This window comes from Osmerus mordax, chromosome 4, assembly GCF_038355195.1.
Source record: "Osmerus mordax isolate fOsmMor3 chromosome 4, fOsmMor3.pri, whole genome shotgun sequence".
NCBI lineage: Eukaryota > Metazoa > Chordata > Actinopteri > Osmeriformes > Osmeridae > Osmerus > Osmerus mordax.
In genome coordinates, this window is record NC_090053.1 from 16,921,533 (window position 1) to 16,944,727 (window position 23,195).

Genomic DNA, 23,195 nt, shown 5'->3' on the forward strand with positions numbered 1-23,195 from the left:
TCCACTACTGGTGGATGTGTGGGGTTCTGTGTGTGTGTGTGTTGAGTGTATGTATTTGAGTTTGTGTGCTTTCGTGTGTGTGTGTGTGTGTTTCTGTGTGTGTAGTGTGTGTGTGTGTGTGTGTGTGTGCAAGTGTGTCTCTAGCCATTTTCTGCAGTATGGGCAAATGTGAGGGAAAACCGTCAGAGCTACCTACCTGTCATTGGAAAGCTCAACTGGCAGCCAGAGGGTTAAATATGACAAGCGTCCTAGGGCCCTATCTTGCACCCAGCGCAATTGACTGTACACCGACGCATGTATTGTTTCTATTTTGCACCCGACGCACAGTGGACTTTTCCCTCCGCAGACGCACGTCGGTAAATTAGGGAATTAACTTGCGCTCCCGGGGGCGGTTCAGCGAAAAAAGCAGGCGTGTTCCGGCGCAAACGTTCCCTGGTGCTATTTTGCAGTTTCCGAAAAACAATTCCGCCACAGACCAGGAAAAACGTAGTCTAAAGTCAATGGCGCATTATTCAGATGCTATTTTAAAGGCGCATGTTAGGCGAAAATGTAGCGTGTGCTCAACGAGCATACACTTTGCTTCTCTCATCTACACACACGCAGCAGTTCCCATTTTTGCAAACCATACATAATTACAAGGCAAAATATTACCACACGAGGGAAACCATGGTGTACACATTTACCCAAATTATTCAGGCTAATTGCAGTAATGACGGATTTCAAACCTGTTTGACCAATAGTGGCAAGACACAGGTATATAAGGACAAAGCTAATTTGGGTGGGTTTCTCCCATCCCAATACAATGTCACTTCTCGGTCTTTTACGGCCCTGACGAGAACGTCGGTCTCTCGGCTGTGAACCGCTCCTGGCGTGCGCCTGGCAAATCTGCTATTATAATAGCAATCTGCCATGGAACAAGCGCTCTGATTGGTTTATTGCACGTTATGCCCAAACCACACCTATAAGTAATGTAGCTCCTTCAGACCAACCCACTTTAGATTTGCGTCGGGCGCAAGAGTCATTTATCCAGCTGGTATAACAGCAACAACACCCGAGTTCCGCCCACAAAGTTACTTGGGTTTAATACTTGCGTTTCAGATAGTTTAAATAGGGTCCCTAGTCTGGTCATGTAAAGACATGAACGTAAACAAAGTTGTATAGAAACTTAATTACACACATTGTTTCAACATGTAATTATTGCATATTTTGAGGGACTACGCCATTTAAGCATGTCGAAAGAGGTTGTTGGTGTTTAAATCTGTACTGGACCTCAGAATGTACATTTGCTGTTGTGTGTTTATGAACATGCTTGAATGTGGAGACTGCGGTGTCACAGTGTTAGCATTGTAAATCAGTCATAGTCAGTAAGAACAATCACAGGGTCCATTCCTAAATGACTGGAGTCTGGAGCCATCACCATTTCAACAGTCCCACATGCAACAATAGTTTCATAGAACCATGTGGGCCACACTAAATGAATGTTTACATTCTATACAATCTGCTGCATATTTATGTGGGGAAACATGCTCCAAAGTCCTTTGACAGATTTATTTTTAACTTTTTAACTTCCTCCATCCTTTAAGCTCTATCTGACAGCCAGTCCAACTTCCTGCTGAATGGGAACTTTGTGGTGGCCATGTTCAAAAGGGAAATCACCTTCAAGGGAACCGTGATTGAGTACAGCGGCTCAGACACCACAGAGGAGCGTATCAACTGTACTGAACGCATTGAGGAGGAGCTCATTCTACAGGCAAGGCTGCTTTCTCACTTCTCCATTTCCCTATCTCCCTCTCTCTTTATATCTCTCTTTCTCTCTCTCTCTCTCTCTCTCTCTCTCTCTCTCTCTCTCTCTCTCTCTCTCTCTCTCTCTCTCTCTCTCTCTCTCTCTCTCTCTCTCTCTCTCTCTCTCTCTCTCTTTATATCTCTCTTGGCCTTGTATCTCTGTCTCTCTTTCCTCTCCTTTTCTCTTTTCTTTCCATCTATCTCTCTTTCTCTCTATCTGTCTCTACTAACAGCTAACCCTGAAGCTAATCCTCACCTCCTTGGCGCAGGTTCTGTGTGTGGGGAACCTCTACAACCCTGACGTACGCTACTCCTTCAACATCCCCATCTTGGAGCACCATGAGCAGTTTGTGTGGGAGCCTTCAGGTGCCTGGCTGGATTGCAGCCGCACCTGTCAGGGTGAGGTTATGGTCGTCCACCACAACACAGCCCATTTCCTTCAACACTTCCCAAGACCATAATATTATGCTACACAATCCTTCCCCATGATTGCTGTTTGTTAATGATAATTGGTGTGCTGTCAATGTGTATAAGATCGAGACATACGATCTTGCATGTAAGGCAGATTTGGAGATCCTTTGGGACCCTATAGTACTTGCCAAACCTAAACTTCCCTCAAAGGGTCAACTAAGAATGTGTATGCAGTACAGCATGAAGTAAGCAAAATGGTTGTCTACACCTCATCTGCTCTATCAGCTACAGCACCATTACCTTAGTCTGTAATGGAGAGGCCATGCTAAGCCTGGGGGGAGTCAGATGGCTGAGCGGTTAGGGAGTCGGGCTATTAATCAGAAGGTTGTTGGTTCGATTTCCGGCAGTGCCAAATGACGTTGTGTCCTTGGGCAAGGCACTTCACCCTACTTGCCTCGGGGAGAATGTACTTGTAAGTCGCTCTGGCTAAGAGCGTCTGCTAAATGACTAAATGTAAAATGTAAATGTAAGCCTCCACTGGCAGGCTGCAAGGGCCCAACCGCTGCAACTGCCTCTGGACCTCTCTCTCCTTTCACACACACACACACACACACAACTTCCCCCTCGGCTGCTCTCCTGGACACAGGTCCTTAGACTTCCTGGGGCTTGCTTTGCCCCCAGCGCTCAAACACGCGGGAACACGCACACACACTCACAAACACACACACACACACACACACTCTCAGCATCACTAGCAAGCTCCTGATGAAGAGTGTAATCTCAGGCCAGTCTCCATGGTTTCAGGGGAGAGCAGTGTACAGTATCAGGGGGGGAAATCGTTTAAAGAATGAATTTCATCATTTGAGCCTAACTGGGGGTGCGTGTGTGTGTGTGTTCTGGTGTGTTCAGGACTGGGAACGACTTGCTGGGGCAGGTGGGGTCTAATTCAAACCGTGTGTGCGTGTGCAGGTGAGCGGAGGCGCAAGGCAATGTGTGTGCGTAAGAGCGACCACCTGGAGGTGTCGGACCAGCGCTGTGAACATCTACCCCGTCCTAGTGCTGCGCCTGAGCCATGTAACACGGACTGCGAACTCAGGTACTGGAGTCACGACACGCTTGAATACAGTACACGCACAGTACATACATTTACATGTATTCATTTCGCCTTTTATCCAAAGCGACTTCCAAGAGAGAGCTTTTCAAAAAGTGCATAGGTCACTGATCATAACAACGAGATAGCCCCAAAACATTGCGGTTAGCCAAAACAAGAAGCATACATTGTGAAAAGCAAATAAGTGCCAATGGGAAGAACCATAACAGCATGTCGTTAAACAAGTCACAATTAAACAACATGAACCTCAAAAAGTGGAAGAGTGTACCTGTCGAAAAAGCAAGCAACAATAATAGAATTCACAGCGAGTGCAACATACATACACTCTGTGTTTCATTACCGTCTGTGTGTTTCCAGGTGGCACGTAGCAGGGAAGAGTGAGTGTTCGGCTAAGTGTGGTCCTGGCTACCGGACCATGGACGTGCAGTGCATGCAGTACAGCCTGTCCAAGAGGCAGAGTGAGAGAATGGAAGCCAGGGCCTGTGGGGACCTTGCCAAACCCCAGACAAGGGAGGCATGCCATGGGGACTGTCTGCTCAAGAGCTGGCAGTACAGTGCATGGTCCCAGGTAGGAAGCACTACTAAACATGTAGTCAGTGCACAAAGTATGTTATGTCGCTATACCCAACCCCGTGTGCCGCCTCTGATCTCTACCCAATCCGGCTGCTTGTGTAGTGCTCTAAGACGTGTGGCCGGGGGACTCGGAGCAGGGACTCCTACTGCATGAACAACCTGGGCAGGCGTCTGGTGGACAGGGACTGTAGCGAGCACCAGAGGGTCGTCACTGAGAGCTGCAATGGCCAGGCTTGTCCCGAGTGGTCCGCCAGCGAGTGGAGTGAGGTAGGGGTCTACACGCACACACACACACACACACACACACACACATATGAACACGCACAAACATGACCCCATACCTGAATCTAAACACTCCCAATAATACACATACGTAAAAAAAAAATATATATATATATATATAGACAAAAATGACACACTCCTTTCTCTCTTTCACTCTCTCTCTGTTGCCCTTTATTTCTCTCTCTCTCTTTCCATCCATCCCTCTCTCACTCTCTCTGTTTTTCCTCCTTTTCATTTTGTCCATCTCTCTCCATCTCCCTGCTTGTCCGTGTCCCAGTGCATGGTGACGTGTGGGAAGGGCACGAGACACAGGCAGGTGGCGTGTAGCCTCGCGGTAGGCGAGGAGAAGCTCGGTGAGCACTTCTGCGACCCCTCCACCAAGCCCCCAACCGTGGGGGGCTGCCAGCTGCCAGAGTGCGCCTCATGGCAGGTCGGCGTGTGGGGAGCGGTGAGTACAGCACGGCTCTGCAGGAAATGTCTGGATGGCTGTGTGTGTGTGTTTAAGTCAGGCAATAGGTTTCAACTGTGTGTTTTCGATTGTATGGATGTGTAAGGGAAAAAGAGACGTGTGTGTGTGTGTGTGAGGGAGTGAGACAGAGACTGAGAGCGTGTGTGTAAGAGAAAGAGAGAGAGAGAGAATGAGATCAGTGACATACTTGTAGGAGTGAATGATGAAGTGTGTTTACCTGTATGTGTCCCATGCCTCATGCTCGTTTGTGTGTGTGCAGTGTATGTGTGTGTGTGTGTGTGTGTGTGTGGGGTCAGATTTACTCTGACAGGATATGAGGGCAGAGTGAGAGTGTGAGGGAGGAAATGGAAGCTCAGGATGGAGCACACCGCCCCATAACTCACCAGGCTATCAGGTTCCCCTGCTGCTTTTCAAAGAGCCGCACACACACTTACACACACACACACACACTCTCTGACACACACGTACACATTTGGATGAGGACGTACAAACGACTGTGACAGGCAACAGAACACACGCTCACTCACCCACCCACCCGCACACACTCATTCACAAACACACACACACACCATCCCATATGTCCCAATGTCCCATACATCTTCGTCACTTCATAAAAGCCTTGTTCGACTGATACTCCCTCTCAGTCTGGCTCAATAGACATACCTGGGGTTAAGATAAAGCACAAGTTGAAAGGAAATGAGTGGAAGAATGAATGTCTTTGGCCGTTCATGAAGGAGTTTATACTTCTAATAGGCAGCCAGACGTGTTCGCGGGTGGGAAAATCAGATAGTTGTATTTACAGAGCTGGAATATATTGGCTTGTTAATACCTGTGTAATCATAATTTGCTGCTCAAATAAACGTATCCCCTGGCACTTCCTCTGTGCTCTTAGTCCTGGATGGCCCTGACTTGACTCAAATGCTAACAGGGAGCTGTGGAGGGGTCGAGACGAGGAGGTAAAAAGTCTGGTCTGGTCTCTACTGGTCTGGTCTCTACTCGACTGGTCTGGTCGGTACTGGTCTGGTCTGATCTGGTGTGGCCTGTACAGGTCTAGTGTGACCTGGTCTGGTTTATTCTATACTTATGTGGTCTACACTTGACTGGTCAAGTCTGGTCTGGTGTGGTCTAGACTTTTCTGGTCTATTCTCGACTTCTGTGGCCTAGTCTAGACTTGTCTATTCTAGTCTAAGAGCTTCCACTGACTCTGTCTCTGTATCCTGTGCTGTTGCAGTGTGCAGTGACCTGTGGCCATGGCTACCAGATGCGGGCAGTGAGGTGTGTGTCCGGAGCGTACGGCGTCACCGTGGACGACCGGGAGTGCAACGCAGCGGCCAGACCCAGGGACAGCCAGGTAGAGGGAGCAAACACGAGCACACACAGACACATGTACACACACACGTTTGTACGGACACACTGGAAGGTGCCGGCCCAGATCTAGGGTGTATTCTGTGTGTGTGTTGACGTGTCCAGGACTGTGAGACGCCTGCGTGCCCCTGGGCCTCCCGTCCTCACAGCACCGTGCGCCCCGACGCCTCGGGACGCCTCACCCAGTGGAGGTACGGCTCGTGGACCACGGTGAGTAGCGCCCCCTCCCGTTCTGCTCAGCCTCGCGCTTTGTACACTCGCACCACAGTCACATGGCATCCCGCATACACACAGTACATCACACACACACACACACTACAGTACATCACAGACACTGTCTAGTATATCACACACACATAATACAGGAGACAAACTAAACGATCACATTCTTGGCTCTTTCTCTCTTTTATACTGTACTTTGCTTTGTCCAGCAAACACACAAACACAGATACACACTCCCTCATACACACACACACTGCAAAGACTTGGTGTCTGGGTTGGGAAATATGTCTCTCTGCTTTGTATTGTTTTCCCGTGCAAATGGAGAACAGATTTACTCTAAACACCAGGCTTGGATTTCCAGATCGAGACTTGTCTGTCAATCTGAGAGGCTGTGAGCTCGCATGTCAAAAAGGAGGCCATTGCCAGGCAGTGTGGTCCTGAAGAATAAAGATCCCTCTCTCAATGCCCCCCCCCCCCACACACACACACACACACACACACTTAATAAACACACACAGACACACGCACACTCCCATATACACACCCACTCATACATTCCCCTCAGGAGCAATTCTGCTTTATATTTGTGTGAAGTTGCGGAATGTTGAGTGTCATGGATATGACTGGGATAGTTGTGTGTGCATGAGCTGGAGCCTAGTGATTACATTAGATATTCATACCTCCAGGGCTGTTTACTCTTCCTTGTGATTAGTCACAGTGTCACCATCTGGGGAGGCCTCAACATGGAGTCTTCCTGTCCTATTCTCTGGAAGCTGTGCAATGTGTTTGGACTAGAGTCCTTTGAACAATGCGTCCAAACAACCACTGTACTGTAAGGATGATTATGGGAAAACTGATGTACTATGCTATTCTTTTTTTCTGTGTTTGGGTGTGGGTGTGTGTGTGTATGTGTGGGAGTGTGTGTTTCTGCATGCATGAGTGTTTTTATGCATGCCTGTGTGTTCCTGCATGTATGTGTGTGTGTGTGTGTGTATCTATGTATGTGTGTGTGTGTGTGTGTATCTATGTATGTGTGTGTGTGGATGTGTGCTCAGTGCTCGGTGAGCTGTGGGAAGGGGAAGCGAGATCGCTACGTCAGCTGCAGAGACGCTCAGGGAGTCGTGGCCGACAAGTCTTCCTGTGACCATCTTCCCCGGCCCCCAGAATCCTCAGCGTGCTTCAGTCCCTGTGGCCAGTGGCGCTCCTCAGAGTGGTCTACAGTACGTCCCCTTCATCTGGCTCATTTACATTGCTCATCTCTGTGCATTTACATTTAGTCATTTAGCAGATGCTCTTATCCAGAGCGACTTACAGTAAGTACAGGGACATTCCCCCCGAGGCAAGTAGGGTGAAGTGCCTTGCCCAAGGACACAATGTAATTTGGCACGGCCGGGAATCGAACTAGCAACCTTCAGATTACTAGCCCACTTCCCTAACCGCTCAGCCACCTGACTCCGTGTGTGTGTGGACCCCCCTACAGAGGAGTGGGTATAGCTTAAGGGTAGAGGATTTGACGGCAGATGAAGAGGCGGCGGGTCTGAAGATCGAAAATAAAAACAGCGAAATAAAAACAGTGTTCTTATTAGAATACAGTGTGAGTAACTGCTCTGTTTCCAGTGTTCGGTGTCCTGCGGCGTTGGGAGCGCCACCAGACAGGTGATGTGCAGTAACTACCACCGCCAGGTGGAGGAGATGTTCTGTGACCAGGACGACAAGCCCGCCACGGAGCAGGAGTGTACCGCCGCCCCCTGCCCCTCCATCTACCACCAGAGACCCAACGACCAGCCCTATGGCTACCCCCACGACCCTGGACACCACCCTGGCCACAGCAGCTGGAACGTCCCGTCCGCAGACAACCAGTGGAGGACGGGACCCTGGGGAGCAGTATGTCCTCCGTACACTATTAAACAAAACAAACAAAAAATGCATTGGAAAGGTTATTTGAGAAAATAACCAAAGGAAAGCCCTTCTTTCAAAGAGCTTTCCTTTGGCAGCCTTATAACATTTGGATCTTGGTACTTTTTTGGGGAGAGAGCACCACCACATTGCAGTTTTATACCACATACTACATTTATACAACATACTGTAAACCTTCCACAGTGGTATACTATAGTACATATACTGTGGCTGGCTGTGGTCAGTAGCTGCTGAGTCTCACATTAGACATCTGCCTCTGACTGTGTTCAATCACATAGAGGGATACTGTTTAATTGGATGCAGAGACATACCTGCTCAAGTTCAAGGTTTCTTTCTGTCGGTTCTCCTTCAATGATCCATGTTTTCCATTTCTGGGGGAATCATTTACACAGTACAGCTGGTTTTAGTCTGATTGTGAGCTTGACAGGAATGAGGTGTGTCTGTGTGTGTGTGTTTCCTGTTTGTACCTGTGTGTTTCCTCCTTGACAGACACCCACTACATTTTATTTACATTATATTCATGTAACAGATGCTTTTATCGAAAGTGACATATGTATAGTGCATATAGAAAGTCCAGAACATGATCAATGAGCAGAAGTGCATAGTTATAACAATATTTTGGTGGTCAGTCAAGGAACGGTCTAGCCACAATACAAGGTAACCACATTTCAGCTACCAGGCATGGAAAACAATAATAATAATAATAATATATTAACCACAGTGCAACAATAGCATCTAAATTACTATAGTGAACAGTACAAAATTATTGAGTGCAACATCAAATAATTTCATGGGTGCCAGACAGGGTCTCATACTCACACTAACGCCACTGATAAGCTCATGCTAATCGTTTCAGTGCAACAATAATAACATTCTTAAATATCTAATATCTTCTGCTATACCTTATATGCACTATTTGTACATTGCTTTGGATAAAAGCGTCTGCTAAAATGCTAATGTAATAAGTCTGACATGCTAATGGAACAAAGCTAAATAACAGTGTCAACTAAAATGGAAATGCTAAGAAATGTAAATATCACAGCCACAGTGCAACACTAACATCTCCCCCTCTGTGGCCCTGCAGTGCTCCAGTACCTGTGCTGGAGGCTTCCAGAGGCGGGTGGTTGTGTGTCAGGACGCGGAGGGACGCAGCAACAGTTACTGTGACGAGAGGGTCAAACCGCCTGAGTCCAAGAGCTGTGACTCAGGACCCTGCCCTCTGTGGAACTATGGCATCTGGGGAGAGGTGAGGAGGACTCCGGCCGCGACTTGAACTCCCTGAGTTTGTAGTCAGCGTGCTGCTTGTTTACCTGACTTTACCTGACCTGATTTGAAAGACAATGATAGGTGAAAGATCATTCATCTTCATGTGTAGTGACAGAAGAAGATATATCAAGTGTACTGTAGAGACCCTGTGTGGAGTAAGTTAATTCCTCCAAAGCCTTTTTCTTTTTAAAAACCATTCCTTCCTCTGTACAGTGCACCCAGACATGTGGGGGAGGGCGGCGGACTCGGCTGGTCCTGTGCCAGCGACCAAATGGCCAGAGACTCATCGACCACAGCTGTGACGTCCTGGACAAGCCCCCAGACATGGCGCAGTGCAACCAGCAACCCTGCCCTGGCAGCGTCTCCTGGCAACGCCGCCCATGGAAGCCGGTACGATAGTAGTTCCTCATTCCCTCCTTTACTTCCTGTCTCACTGGGGCCCGTCACTGTGAGTAGACATGGAGTGTGCTTATATACAGGGAGTGTACTTCTGGTCCCCCGCGTTCGCTAACTATGTTTTAGCCTATCTGTAAGAAAGTCAATAGAGCATTAGCATTTATGCTAGCTCCGGCCCACCCATGAGGGCCCTGCAGGGGCATGGTGCTAGTTATGCTGCTCCACTTTTGGGAATCATTAGAAACACATGGATTCCATTTTGAGTTTTGGCTCCAAAATTAAATCTATAATTTAGACGGACGATGTTGTCCAACATCGCCATGTATTCGTAGACGCAAATGAATAACACAAAATATATTTATTTCGAATGTGAAGCATGAAGTAAATGTTTTTTGTGATTGCTGTCTTCAGCCTGTATCCGAAGTACACAAGTGTATATTTGTGTATAAGAGTTCTAATATTATTGCCTCTATAAAACAGCAACAAATGACTGTTAATGTATTCTGTATATGTATCTTTGTACAGTTTGATTACATTTTAGTGGATAGGTTTTATAACTAAATATATTTAATATTTTACTGGTGCTTTGGTTAGACCTCTCGCTTCTCATACTGAATAATAATACTTTGTAAAGAGGAAAGTATTTTCAAAACTTTTAGTCTTTGATATTATGAAATTGTTTTTAAATGGTAGCTTAAAAGTAAATGGAGTTCTTAATATTGTGTAATCTCTATTAGAACATAATAATTGAGATGCTCCCTGCCCCATACTTCCCATGTAATATCAATGTTAAGTCAATAGCAATGCCAATGAAAGCTACAATCACTAGGATTTAGGACATACTAATGCCCATGTCAGAGATAGTTAAAATAAATTGGGAAAATACATAGCTTTACATACTGTAAATCATATAGGAAAACAAGCTACAATGCCTTTGAATGATAATGCTGGAGTATCAGGTGTAGAAACAGGTTAGGTCTATACAAGACCATACTTGAGCTTTTCCAGTTACAGTTTCACACAGATGACATACACATTTAAAATACAGGGGTTTTGAGTTTTGGAAAATATTCAACCTCACAATTATAACTTTTAGGGTACTCTCCTCTCACTCTCACCAGTCTGTGTTGCATTTCACAGCTAATTTCTTAGATGATCATAGTGGCACAAGTGACTGTGCCCTTTCGGTTGGCTCTTAGGGCTGACAGTAAGTTACAGTAAGTTGACCAAGTTATGGACTGTAGGCCAATCAATAGGAATCTGCCTTTTGTTGAACTACACTTATTGAAGTTTACATCAAAATGCTGGGCAACACTTCACATTAAAGTTACTTTAACTATCATGTAACTACATAATATAATCCTAGTAGTAACCATGTTGTTATAATAGGAATTGGTAAAGGTACACTTGATCATTTTATTATTATTAAAATGATATTGTTATTATAGAAGTGAAACTTGGTATGGGAAGATTGGGATAATCGGGGCTAAGTGAATATTTATATTTAGCTCGTTTTGGTGACACAACCTGTCCCTTTAAAACATCGACTTAGCATTTACACACCGGCCCTAAACTGGCCCATCTTACACTTTTGTAATAACCTATACTGATAACACTTAGTGCTACACTTTACAAATTGCATAGCAGTTCTTATGTTACTACAATGTTATTCCTATAGGTATTGCTATGTAGTTACATGTTAGTTAACATAACCTTAATATAAATTGTTGCCAAATGCTGTTTTCAGAAGGACTTCATTACCAACATCAATCTGTCCATATTTATGAAGTGAATAAGAGACACTGCTGCACATGCAGTAGTTACATTAGTTGACACATTTCCAGGTCAAATACTGTAACGCTATGTTAGAACTTGTGTCAAAGTGAGTAAAGTTGATCATAATGCACCACAATAGCAATGCAGTTTTCACGTCTGCAGCTTCTAAATGAGTTGGTAAAAAATCACTTACCAACTGACACACTTAAATACCTCTTTCTTATAATATTGTAGTCATTTGTTGCTGTTTCACTATTCTCCTGGGCCAGTTTTTATATTTTCTGAAGGATTCATTTTTTTTTTCTATTTTTTGTTTTGAATTTATTTATTTGTTTACAGTAGTTAATTCATTGTTGCAGCTTTAATGTTTTCTTTTCCCATTCAGATCATGTAACACTTTGCTTGAATTATTAGTCAGTACCTACACAACAGCAGTCTCAAAGAGGACATTTTATCCAACGATTACTTCACAGCAATTTGCACACTTTGCTTTACGGCTAACCAACCACACAGTACAACATCACATTTTAATGTAATCTCCCGTCACTTGATGTTTCACAAGTAGGTTCTACGGGAAGTCATGTCTAACTTGCCACAGTGCCATGAAGGCTTTCTGACTCATGATCCAAGCAAACAAAGCGTCACAATATCGAAAGGTTCTGTATGTATTGACCGTCGCCTCTCATCCTCCGAGGTCTCTCTGGGATCTTTTTCATTCCTCTCACTGTGTCTCTGTTTGTCCGGAGACATTCACTCCATCCAAGACTCTCCATCCTCGCCAGGTATCCTTGTGCCTCCCTCCTTTAACTCTAAGGTGCTCAGTGATGTTGCCACGCCACAGGGTGACACGATTTTATACTTGTTGTTGTTCATATGTTGTTCCTCTATTTTTTATTTATTTCATCCACATGCAAAAATACATAAACATGTTGATTTAGCTTTGCTCTCTGTAAAGAATATTAAAGAAACGTAACGGTTGTGACATTTGTGTTGTTTTTCAATGTTTCAGGCTGCGGTACATGGCAAGGATTGATTGGCAAAATAACTTGTTTGAGTATTATTTTTCTAAACTTAAAACACATCATTAGAGGATGCCAAATTATTAAAGCTATCAGGGAATTAAAATCAGGGAGCCATATCATTAGAGAATCTAATTGTTCATGTGTTTATCATCACATTTTAATAATGTCTGGTCTTGGTAAAAAAAAAAGAAAAACATCAATAACTTAAGTAACTAACATAACCACAACACATTTATGAACTACCATATTGGAATGTCAAGCATTTCCATCCTCAATATGATAAACGCTTATTTCCATCCCTTCCTATGTGGATGAATTGTTCATATGAGTCCTTGAGCTTCTCAAACTAACATGGTTTATGTATTATGTTATTATTAAAGTAACAACTGTCATAGATGCCTACATTACAATGCATTGGTACCTGATGATCAAGTGTACTCTCTATATAATACATTCTAGTACATGTTGACATAGATTGTATGCCTCCTTGAGGTCACATAACTGTATTGAAAAGGCTTGTTTTAAATTGGTCCAGTTTGTGGCATTTGGTATTTGACCTGAGATGGACCTAGTGACCTTTAGGTATTTTTTTCATCATATGGGATCTTATCATATGAGATCCTTTGAGGCGACCTTGAAATGTATGGTGCTTCTCCTCTTTCATAATGTAGCCTATAGTGTTTATCAGACAGCAGGCCCCATTTAGTTTTTATTATGGTTTTTATAGTTTTATTTTGCAAACCATAGAGAAAACATACTTTATCCAAATCAAACTTTGCCACAAACTGGCACATCTGTGTACAATTGTGGTAATACAGGCTGTATGTAATGCCTACAATGCCTTTGGCTAGAAACCGACAAAGCATCACTTAGACTACAGCAGTTATTGGGGTTAATCAATGGTGGCACAATTTGATCTTTACCTTTGTTATTGTATGACATCATGTGTTCAAATGAAGGGTGTAACTCAAACAGGATTGACATTAGAAGAAGAATTAGATTTGAAGATTAGAAGAATAAGATGTATTTTGACTGAACCTAACGTTTGAGGTCAACTGGCATTACAAAATATGACCTACTATTAGATCAATCAGAACCATCTGAATTCATAAGACGGACATCTAGATTCTTGTACGTGAAATGTAGTATTGAAAGAAATTCCTGTATCAGGTCATGTCCTGTTGAAAAATGGCTGGGTTATTAGAGGCTTATGGTCTGTCTGTGTAGACAGAGGAAATAGAATGGCTTTCCAGCTTTTGGATTTCATAACATGGAATAACTGAAATATAACTGAAATATTTATCATGGCTTCAGCATGGAAACCTACCTTGATTGACATTTTTGGGGTCTTCTCAGTTATCCAATATCTTTCAGCTTATAGCTACTTATACTGATTGACTTGGAGACAGTAATGAATTAACCTTAAGGTGACTGTTGGTTGTTTCAAACACCTGAAATGTGGTTTTGCAAGTTGGCATGCTTTCAAAGTATCAGATCCCTGAAAAGGCTGTTGTATTTGTACTTGTCAGGCTGTGGGGCCTTCGTGAAGTTAAAAAAATAAGAAAAGACAGGTTAAAAGTTAGGTTTTTTCCTCCTAATGTCTTTATTTATTTTGACAGTTGAGGTGATGCTGAATAGGAAAGTAAAACCACAGTCAGAATATAATAACTTTTATTTTACAAAGACAATTTGTTTATTATTTTCGCAGTTGCAGCACAGTTGTAAACAAATAGATTATCAACTAAACACCATCAGGAAAAGGTGATTCCTTTAAAAGCAGTGGTGGAGACTTTTGGGAAGTACTATGCAACAACAAGGCAGGTTCTGATGAATTGGCAAACACACCACTATTTTGTTAATGTATACCCTGTATACTAGGAATTGCTTGGAAAAACATACCATTTCCTGTTCAGTACCAGGGCTCCTTTGGAGGGGGATCGTTGTTGAAGTGACATGTGCTGGTTCAAATGAAATCCACATGGACAACATAGACATACTTGACTTTAGCCTGAGGCCACTGACAGGAAAATACTCCTAACCCATGGTATCACCCTGGGGTCATATGGTTGTGACATCACTGATCTTGTGTTTCCTGATCCAGGCCTAGCATGGCTGACTGAAGGTTGGACCTTGGAGGATTCCTGAGTCTTTACTTGCATGGCTGTTGTCTGGGCTTATGTTAAAACCAGAGCAGGATGCTAATGTTACTTTGGGGACTTAAGTGTTTGTTAACTAAACAAGCCGAATGCTGCGTTTGATGGGTTTTAGTGGTCAGTAATGGATATTGCTTTGCCCTGTAGAATTTGGCATGTGGTCTTAAAGGCACCAAAACAGATGTGAATCTGAGTCAACTGTTGGGACATAAGTAGAGTTTAACTGCGTGAAAAAATTATTAATCAGATGTGGAGAACAACAATAATATATTGAAAGAAGGTACATTATTTATTGTATTTTTTATGCATTGTTGCAATCTGTTTGTCATCACACTAATGTGCTTGAGTTCTTTGGGAGTATTTAGCAAAACACTAACATTAGCATACTTCTCTCTGCTAACACTGATGTTTTTATCAATTTATTGCAATTTAGAGAGGAAATATAAGTTTCAGCCACGCCTCATTAGAAACAAAAGACACGAATCACATACAATGATTGATTTGTTTTTATCCTGGTTGAACAAAACAATTGTCTAGCGTTTGATTGAGCAAGCAATGGAAGAGGTATTTATACAGTTCATATGGAACATAAATATCTGACGTCAGCAACGAGAGCCTTTCATGTAAACCAGTGATCTTCCTGCCGCAGATTGATAAACATCTGCGATGAGCATGGTTGACGTCAAACGCCATCGTTTGAAATACAGTCTTCTGTTTTGAGGCCCTGTGCAAATTATACTTGGGAGTCATTTGGACATGATTCACATGAACGTCAATGGAGCCTCGGTGATATGACAAAAATGCAAGCATCGGATAGAGCACAAGTCTGAACCACATGCAGTACAAGGCTTGGGTCTAGAAACAGACACTTCGGGAGAGGGCCGTTTTGGCCAATATTTGTTCATGGGCCCTCCAGCTGGGGTTGGATTCAGTGGAATCAAATAAGAGGAGACATGGGGTAGAAATCTGGAAGTATTTAAGTTGGGCTTTCCCTGGTTTATCCAATGATCGTGAACAGGGCCCTCAGTAGACAGCCAGAGAAAACGTCTGCTTTGCCTCAACTAGCATTGCAAAGTATCTCAGGGTATCTAAAGCTTATCGATGGGAATCCTCTTCCCGACAGTACTTTAATGCATGCTCTTCTCACGTAAGGCTACTGCTGAAGATGTGATAGGGCCTGTTTATGTTCAGGCCTGTCGATGGCTATTAAGTTGACGCAGTGCTCTGGAGTTCATAAACCTCAGGATCTTTGTCAAAGAAAAAGTGTTTCTCCCTGTGCTTGGAGTAGTAGTGGATAACAGTATGATGGATTAAGTGTCCAAGAGGGTTGTAGTAACCATCTCAAAGTAACAGATATGCCTTAGACAGTGGAGCTTATCACATTTCACCGCTGTCTTATAAAATACACTGCTGTTAGTGATGCGATGTCAGCTAGAGACACAATGGATGTCATTGTAGCACTCTTTATATAAAGTGTTAATACCTACGGTACCGGTGTGCGTTAGCTACCTGTCAGGTCTGTTTCTACTTTTGCTTCTCTGGGAGGCTGTGGGGGCCACTGGCTCCCAGATGGTGAGGAAATTCCTGCATGTCAATGTCTGAGTCTTCTCATCGATGTTACATATTCAGCCCTGTCTCTGCTCATGATTAACCGCCGTTTACATCACAGAATGTTTAGTTCCCCCATGATATGGGGGAACTAAACTTATCGTCTGCTAGAGTCATATTCGCTCAAGAGCTGTAATTGCGAGCATATTTCAGGGAAGACAATACGAAGTAGAGACATCGGGGTTGTATTAGGTCTACTTTTGATGTATCGAAAGACAAGGAATAGTAGTCGCACTTGAGGTTGTTCCATTTCTATCTTAATTTTATGAAGTAATGTTGTCTTTTTTGTAAGGATTTATGCAGTCTCTGAATTTGCTGAAACCAGGTGCAGAGTAGTCTTTTTTATTTTATTCTCACTAGGGGAGAATTCAAAGGAGATAACAGCTTTGGTAAACACATTATTTGGCTCTGCAACACAGAACAATATTGCCCCCATAAACCTGTGTTTAGCTTGGAGGAATTTGTTAATGAGACACACCAAGCAGGTGTTAATGTTCAACTACCTCTACAAAAAATATTAACATTTGTTTGGGAGACTGCTACACAAGACTGAAGAATATTTTTGTCAGCTTGACGTTGAGATACACTAAGTTAAAAGCAACTGGAAGGACTTTGACAAGGGATATCTTGACTGCTTTAAAGATTGTTGACTGTCTATAACATTGATAATGATGTAAACAGAGACAGTTCAATTAATATAACATGTATTTAGCATCCATCATTTCCCATTTTACTATTCTGTCCTGACTTTACAAGTTTACAATTCAGTAGAGCAACAGTAGAGTGGGATATGGATATCGAAGTAGGTTCCAGTTTAAACATCTTACAGATGGGAGAGCCCTTTTGGCCATTTCTTGTTGACTTATGGTTGCTCAGTTTACTTTTTGTGAGAGGTGTTGGCTTCAAGAGAAAGCCCTGCTGGCGAAACTTAATATACCTACTCTACAAGTTGTTTATTTGAGCCATTGTTGATGGCAGAAGCCCAGTTAGGCACTCACTACAGACTACTGTTAAAGTCTGTGTAACTTTCCCCATCACATGCGGTCAGCGGCTCCTACAGTGCACAATTTATCAAATACTTTGTTAAGACAGTCGTGGAATAATTTAGACTTTACACTATCCCTTTTAGTCACCATCACCCACTACACTATATGGTACATACAAGTGTCACTTCTTTACCCTGCGAATGTGAACTACAATGTTTGCAGTGCCAGTGACCATTTTTTAAAAACATTTAGGTTAAACCACTTTGAATCATTAGAATGGCAACGTCTTTAGTCACACAATTTTTGCATGCCAGATTGGTTTTGGTATGGACTTCATTATACAGGGTTAGACTGTGATGGAGGTGCAGGTTTAGTGCTAGGTGTTGGATCAGGCCTGGGTGGCTGTTTTGGCCTGGTTGATGTAAGATCTATGACTCTGACATTCCTCTGCCCCACGATGCTTCTCTTAGCAGCTGTTCCCACGTTGACAACATGTGTTGTTTTGACTTCTGTCTTTGAAACTCCCAGCAAAACAGGACCTTTAACAGAAAAGCAGCCTGGGATTGCTCTCTGGCCATATGTTTTACTTCCCCAGTCTGTCTCAAATCCTCAGCACATTCTTTCATCTTTTTCCAAACACGAAATACGACACAGACAATAATGTAGCTTTATAATATATAACAATGTTGCAATACTAGGGGTGTAACAATATATCGTGGAACGATATATCAAAATACAAAAATGTAACAATATGTATCGTAGAGTAACGGCAATATTTTTACAATACGACGTCCGTTTGATCCTATTGGTTGAGCTACCAGCGCGCGACCTAGTCTGCACCTGCGTCATGCATGCATTCATTGCATTCACAGAAATTGCTTGAACTGAGTTAACTAAATTGTATGTACAACAAAGAAAATTATTGAAAATGTTTAATGTTTTGGAAATCTGTTAATTAAATTTCGGTTTCATTTAAAATGTTGTTCAAAATATTGTGATACTTATTGTATCGTACACCCAGTATCTTGATACGTATTGTATCGTGAGCTGAGGTTATCATTACACCCCAATGCAGTAAGGTCTATTTTATACATGTATGTTGATGTGATACTAAAACATAGCTGTTTTAAAGACTGGCGGTACATACTGCACTGTATTGTGTGAGAAGTATGATAAACCATGACTATCTTGAGAATGGATAAAACAGCCATATTTGGACTATCTTTGATGCAGCTGACATGACCTTAAGTGTCTGTTTGCAAGTACAGGGCGTAATATTCTGGACAGGCTTCACACAGCCCTGCACTGCAAGCTTGTTCTTGCTCCAGGTCTTCTCAGATCCCCTTTGAAGACAAACTGTAACTACGGTTACCATATGCTTAGTATTACCATCCACTTGCTCTGCTAGCACTCCGCAATGTGATTGGAATTCAACCTTGGCACTCTGAGATATGCTGAGATATTGTGTTTGCTAGAACCTGTAAATATAGGATACATCTTATCTTTGTGCAAAGAGTTAGCTTTCATACTTTTTGATCACAGCGGTCTCAAAGGATTTACCAGTATAGATAATGTGTAAATGAAATATATTATAAGGAGAACTTAGGTATTTACAATCAAGTTAAATATTAGGCAAAGAAATGAAACATGCAGCTTCTGACCTGTAATCATTTCTGATCAGGGATTTTTTTCTTTACGTTCAAATCTGTGACGTTGGGAATGGGAACAAAAGTGGAAATGTCCCTTTTCTTCAAAAGTGACAGAACCTGTACTAATAGTCATGTTGGCTGAGTAACAGATATTTCTCCACAGGAACTAGTCTGGTCTCTCTTAAATGCTTCTCTAAATGGTTCCATGTGTGCTATTGGCTTACCTGTCCACAGTGATGGAGAGGGTGGGGTCACCATGAGAGCGTAACCTGCCAATCCAAGACAAAGACGTATTTTTATGCACACAGAGAAAAAATATGACAAAAAAATCTCAAATCAAATTTAAAAACCATTTAACGTTTTTTTTCTTTCGTTTTTTTGATAGAAAGAAGAATAGGAAATAGAAAAGTATAACATATATTTAGTGCTTTTTTAATGCCAAACAACATTTATATTATCATCAAAACGTGTTTGACTTTAATACTGTAATACACAAGCTGTTTTACGTATTAAGAAATTGAAAACCACACAAAATAAACATGAATTTGCAGGATTTAGTTTGGATCTCAAATTAGCAAACTGTGAACCAGAGCCATGAAACTCTCTGCATGGAGGCTGTGTGAAGCGGAACCATGATACTTACTAAAGCTGTGAACAAATACAATAATCTGCCAATTAAAGCCCATCGCTTATCAGCTATATAACTTTTTTTTCTGGTTGACAGCCATTATTAAACAGAATCACAGGCATGTGGTTTGGAGGTAATCAGTAATGTGGCAAGTTAAAGCCATTGGTCTTATTTCACCATATGTTAATCCATGTTATTTCCACATGAATGTCATCGGCTTGTACTGCATTTACCTAGACAATCATGTGAAGTGAATTGCTGTTACAATTTTGGGGGGGGGCAATCTGTCCCAAGAGAATATCCTTTTTCATGTGACCTAGTCATGCCTCTTTTCTCAAGAATTGTTTGCCTTCGTACAAATGCAATGAACTTTTTTCCATTACAATATGTTACATGTCTTTCTATTTACTATTCTGGGTTTACCTATAGTATAACCTATAAACTTATCTTAAGGCAGTTGTGGCAACCATAAAGCTAACAATAGCTAACTATATGCACAAAGCCAATGTACGGGACTCTAACTAGCCATACATGCTACATGTTTCACTTCAACCAGTACCAACCAACTTTTAACCCTCACAAGGATACATTTATACCACTCAGTATCAAAAATGTATTTAAAATTATGTCCCACTTTTTCACAAATATTTCCCTAATCTTAAAGCATGCAGACTTGTTAGTTGCCTTACCTGAGAGAGCGGTGTGTGTCTGGTTAGGAGAGTGGTGGACTAGAGGTCCCTGGGTCTTCCCCCTCTTGCTCTCAGAGGTGAAGCTGTCCTCTGGTCCCACGGGCTGTGCCAGCTTTCTACGCTCGGTTTTACCAGCCCTGATTAACTAATGGCTGACAGATGAGGCTGTCTGGGCAGAGGGAGGAACACACGGTCATATAACGTCTTTTCCCTGCCGTTAAACAGCAGATACAGTTCAGACGACGAGCACAGCCCGTATGGCTGTGATTTCCTTTCTTCCTCCTTCTCTTTTTTCCTTTTCATTTTTTTCTTCGTCTTCCGACAACAGTACTGAGGAGGGGCTGCCACCCCTCCTCCCCCCCTTTCCACCCCCATCCTCACAGAATGTTTGCCTGTTTCTGTCTTAAGTGGAAGGGATAGTCTTATCATTTTGGGAGTGTGTTTGCAGCGGGTTTCTGAATCTGCCATGTTTAAGATCAGCCACTCTCTATGGGCCGGCTTTGATCTTTCCAGTCAGCTGAGCCTTGCTCTGTGTTTAAAATACCTCTGTAATTACAATGTGTGATGTATGTGTGTAGAGTGTCAACTACTGCCCGCACCACAGTAAAGAAAAGACAGGATCTGTTCAAATGGGTTCAAATGGGTACTCCAGTGGAGTGCACATACCAAGAGCTGCTCAAACATGTCCATGAGTTCGAATGTTCTAGACTGTTCCCCCTTTATCAGCAGAAAAACGTTCTGGTTGTTGTTCAGAGATGCATAATAATAAGGGCATGTTGTCAGATTTTCAAAAGAGTTGTGAAAATCTCCCTTAAAGAGATGTGTTACAACATAATCCATCAGGATGCAGGTTGATGGCCACGAGGAGAGCCAAAATGCTTGCGTTCTGGTCTTATGCAACATTCTGAGATCATAATTAATGGACAATGCAATATTATATTTATTATCTGGACTGGAAAATATGCTAACACAAAACAGAGTTTTCCACGTCTTGTGTACCATATTCCTGCACCCCATTTTAGAGTGGCTTTGTGTTAGAGGGGCTCTTTCGCGGGGCAGAAATAGAGGGACCTCTAATTGCTGTCTGGACTCATGAAGATAGAAAAGTCTAGAATATTTGTATTTACCATCGCAGGAAAGGGACTTTTTGAAAGCTCTAATCAGGGTCCTTGGTTTTCATTCTCTCATTTTTTCTTCTTCTTTCCTTCAAGATTTCCTGAAGCATTGTAGACTGATTGAAACCAGATGATTGTCTAGCCTTGCGCATGCATCTAGGTTTTGGCTTGGGAGTCTTGTCTTTGTCTGCTGTGTGCCATGCATAGGGGTTGAGCAGTAAGTCCTTTGTTTACAGGTTAAAGAGGTTAAAGAGAGTGTACTGTGTTCAGCCATGGGCTGGCAGTGAGACTTTTGGCGGAAATCAATTTGATGTAAAACCAAATTGGGTTATAGCTCAATCACTTGGCCATTAGATGCAGCCACAACTGCTTTGTATATCACAAGATGTAGAGTGAGGACAGATTTTTTTTTATCTACACTAGGTATTGTACATTATGATGGTTAGAATATGGACTGTAGTTTGGCTGCTTTTGATGTTGTTTCTGCTCAAGTTTATCTGTCCTGCTACTTTCAAATGTGGACCCCCCAACGACCAAACTAAACAATGAGCACTAGTTGCTTAAACATTTACAAATAAATACTAACAGTGGCTCACCACTATAAATTGTATTTTACTTTCATTTGTGTCAGGCTATTATTTTCCTTCACAGGAATGTAACATTTCCATTTAGAGAATACTGTTTGATACTGTGTTGTCAGACGGAAGCATTGTATTCATGCTGCCATCTTGTGCCATATCTTTCTTCTCCAGTGTTCTGTGAGCTGTGGCCAGGGAACCAAGCAGCGGGAGATAGCCTGTCTCTACCAGAACCAAACCCAAATAGAGGACGAGCACTGCGGTCATCTGTCGCGCCCCCGGACACAGAAAGCCTGCCGGGCCCGGAGATGCCCCAGCTGGAAGGCCAACAGGTGGAGCGAGGTATGCGTCCTCGCTGTCCCCATTCACTCTCAAAATACCCCTGGGCCCCTCGGTGCTAGCAGCTGGGACATCAGCACAAACAGATGAGTTTCCCAGCAGTCCCGCCTCATACGCACACGCTCTACACCTGTCCAATCACCAATGAGTTTATAAAATGAACACCTGTCCAATCACCAATCAGTTTACACATGTGAAAGACCAGCATGACCAGTTTGGACATAATATAAACACCCATGTCAGGATTTGCATAGCTGTTTATGCAATTCACTTGGCTTGTATACTTGTGAGAGAAAATATTATGGGAAAATGTAGCTCAGAAAGCTTGTACTGGGTTCTCGCTACGTGCTCAGTACAGTACACTCAGAACAGTTATGCAGTTCTCTGCATAGGACTATCTACATTTTTGTGTGCATTTTCCGAACCAACAAAAAATGCACAAAGTTCAATTTTGTGCATTGTAAAACTGCACTTACAAAATGTCTGAAAAAGTAAGTTACTTACTGGTACTCCTGTGCCAAAGATTTGACTCCATTGCAAGTCACACAGCCAGCTTAGTCTTCCTAGGTAAGAGCATGTTACTCACAGTGACAGCAGCCTGGAGCAATCGGACACTGTCAAGGTTGCAGAGAGCAAAGGCCAGGCAAAGGAGAACCACTGGGGTGGGTGGTGGGGGGGGGTCAAAGTTCTGGTGAAGCCAACCACACAGTACTGGAATCTGCCACCCGCGAAACAGGAGTGTGACACACTTATGGCCCAGAGTCACGCTGGAGCAGGCACGTCCAGGGAGGCCAGGACAGGGCAAGCCATGAATCCAAATTTAACACAAGGCTAGAGAGAGGGAGGAGGTGAAGGGAG

At 42.9% G+C, this 23,195-nt stretch overlaps 1 protein-coding gene and 1 long non-coding RNA gene across 3 annotated transcripts in view; one reads left to right on the forward strand and one right to left on the reverse strand.

Annotated features, from left to right (window-relative positions):
• LOC136941582 (A disintegrin and metalloproteinase with thrombospondin motifs 20) overlaps positions 1–23,195 on the forward strand; it is a 75,236-nt gene that overhangs the window by 42,156 nt on the left and 9,885 nt on the right. For both annotated transcript variants that reach the window (XM_067234120.1, XM_067234121.1), the window contains exons 17-29: positions 1,584–1,750; positions 2,052–2,181; positions 3,163–3,289; positions 3,662–3,872; positions 3,980–4,144; positions 4,437–4,607; positions 5,860–5,979; positions 6,099–6,203; positions 7,271–7,435; positions 7,833–8,099; positions 9,217–9,378; positions 9,612–9,788; positions 22,173–22,340. In XM_067234120.1, coding sequence (XP_067090221.1) covers positions 1,584–1,750; positions 2,052–2,181; positions 3,163–3,289; positions 3,662–3,872; positions 3,980–4,144; positions 4,437–4,607; positions 5,860–5,979; positions 6,099–6,203; positions 7,271–7,435; positions 7,833–8,099; positions 9,217–9,378; positions 9,612–9,788; positions 22,173–22,340 — 2,135 coding nt within the window. The remainder of the gene's footprint in view (positions 1–1,583; positions 1,751–2,051; positions 2,182–3,162; positions 3,290–3,661; positions 3,873–3,979; positions 4,145–4,436; positions 4,608–5,859; positions 5,980–6,098; positions 6,204–7,270; positions 7,436–7,832; positions 8,100–9,216; positions 9,379–9,611; positions 9,789–22,172; positions 22,341–23,195) is intronic.
• Positions 14,256–22,892, reverse strand: LOC136941583 (uncharacterized). Its single transcript, XR_010876543.1, has 4 exons — positions 22,842–22,892; positions 20,306–20,474; positions 19,213–19,257; positions 14,256–17,878 (listed from the first exon to the last, which is right to left on the reverse strand). It is a non-coding gene; the product is annotated as an uncharacterized lncRNA (long non-coding RNA).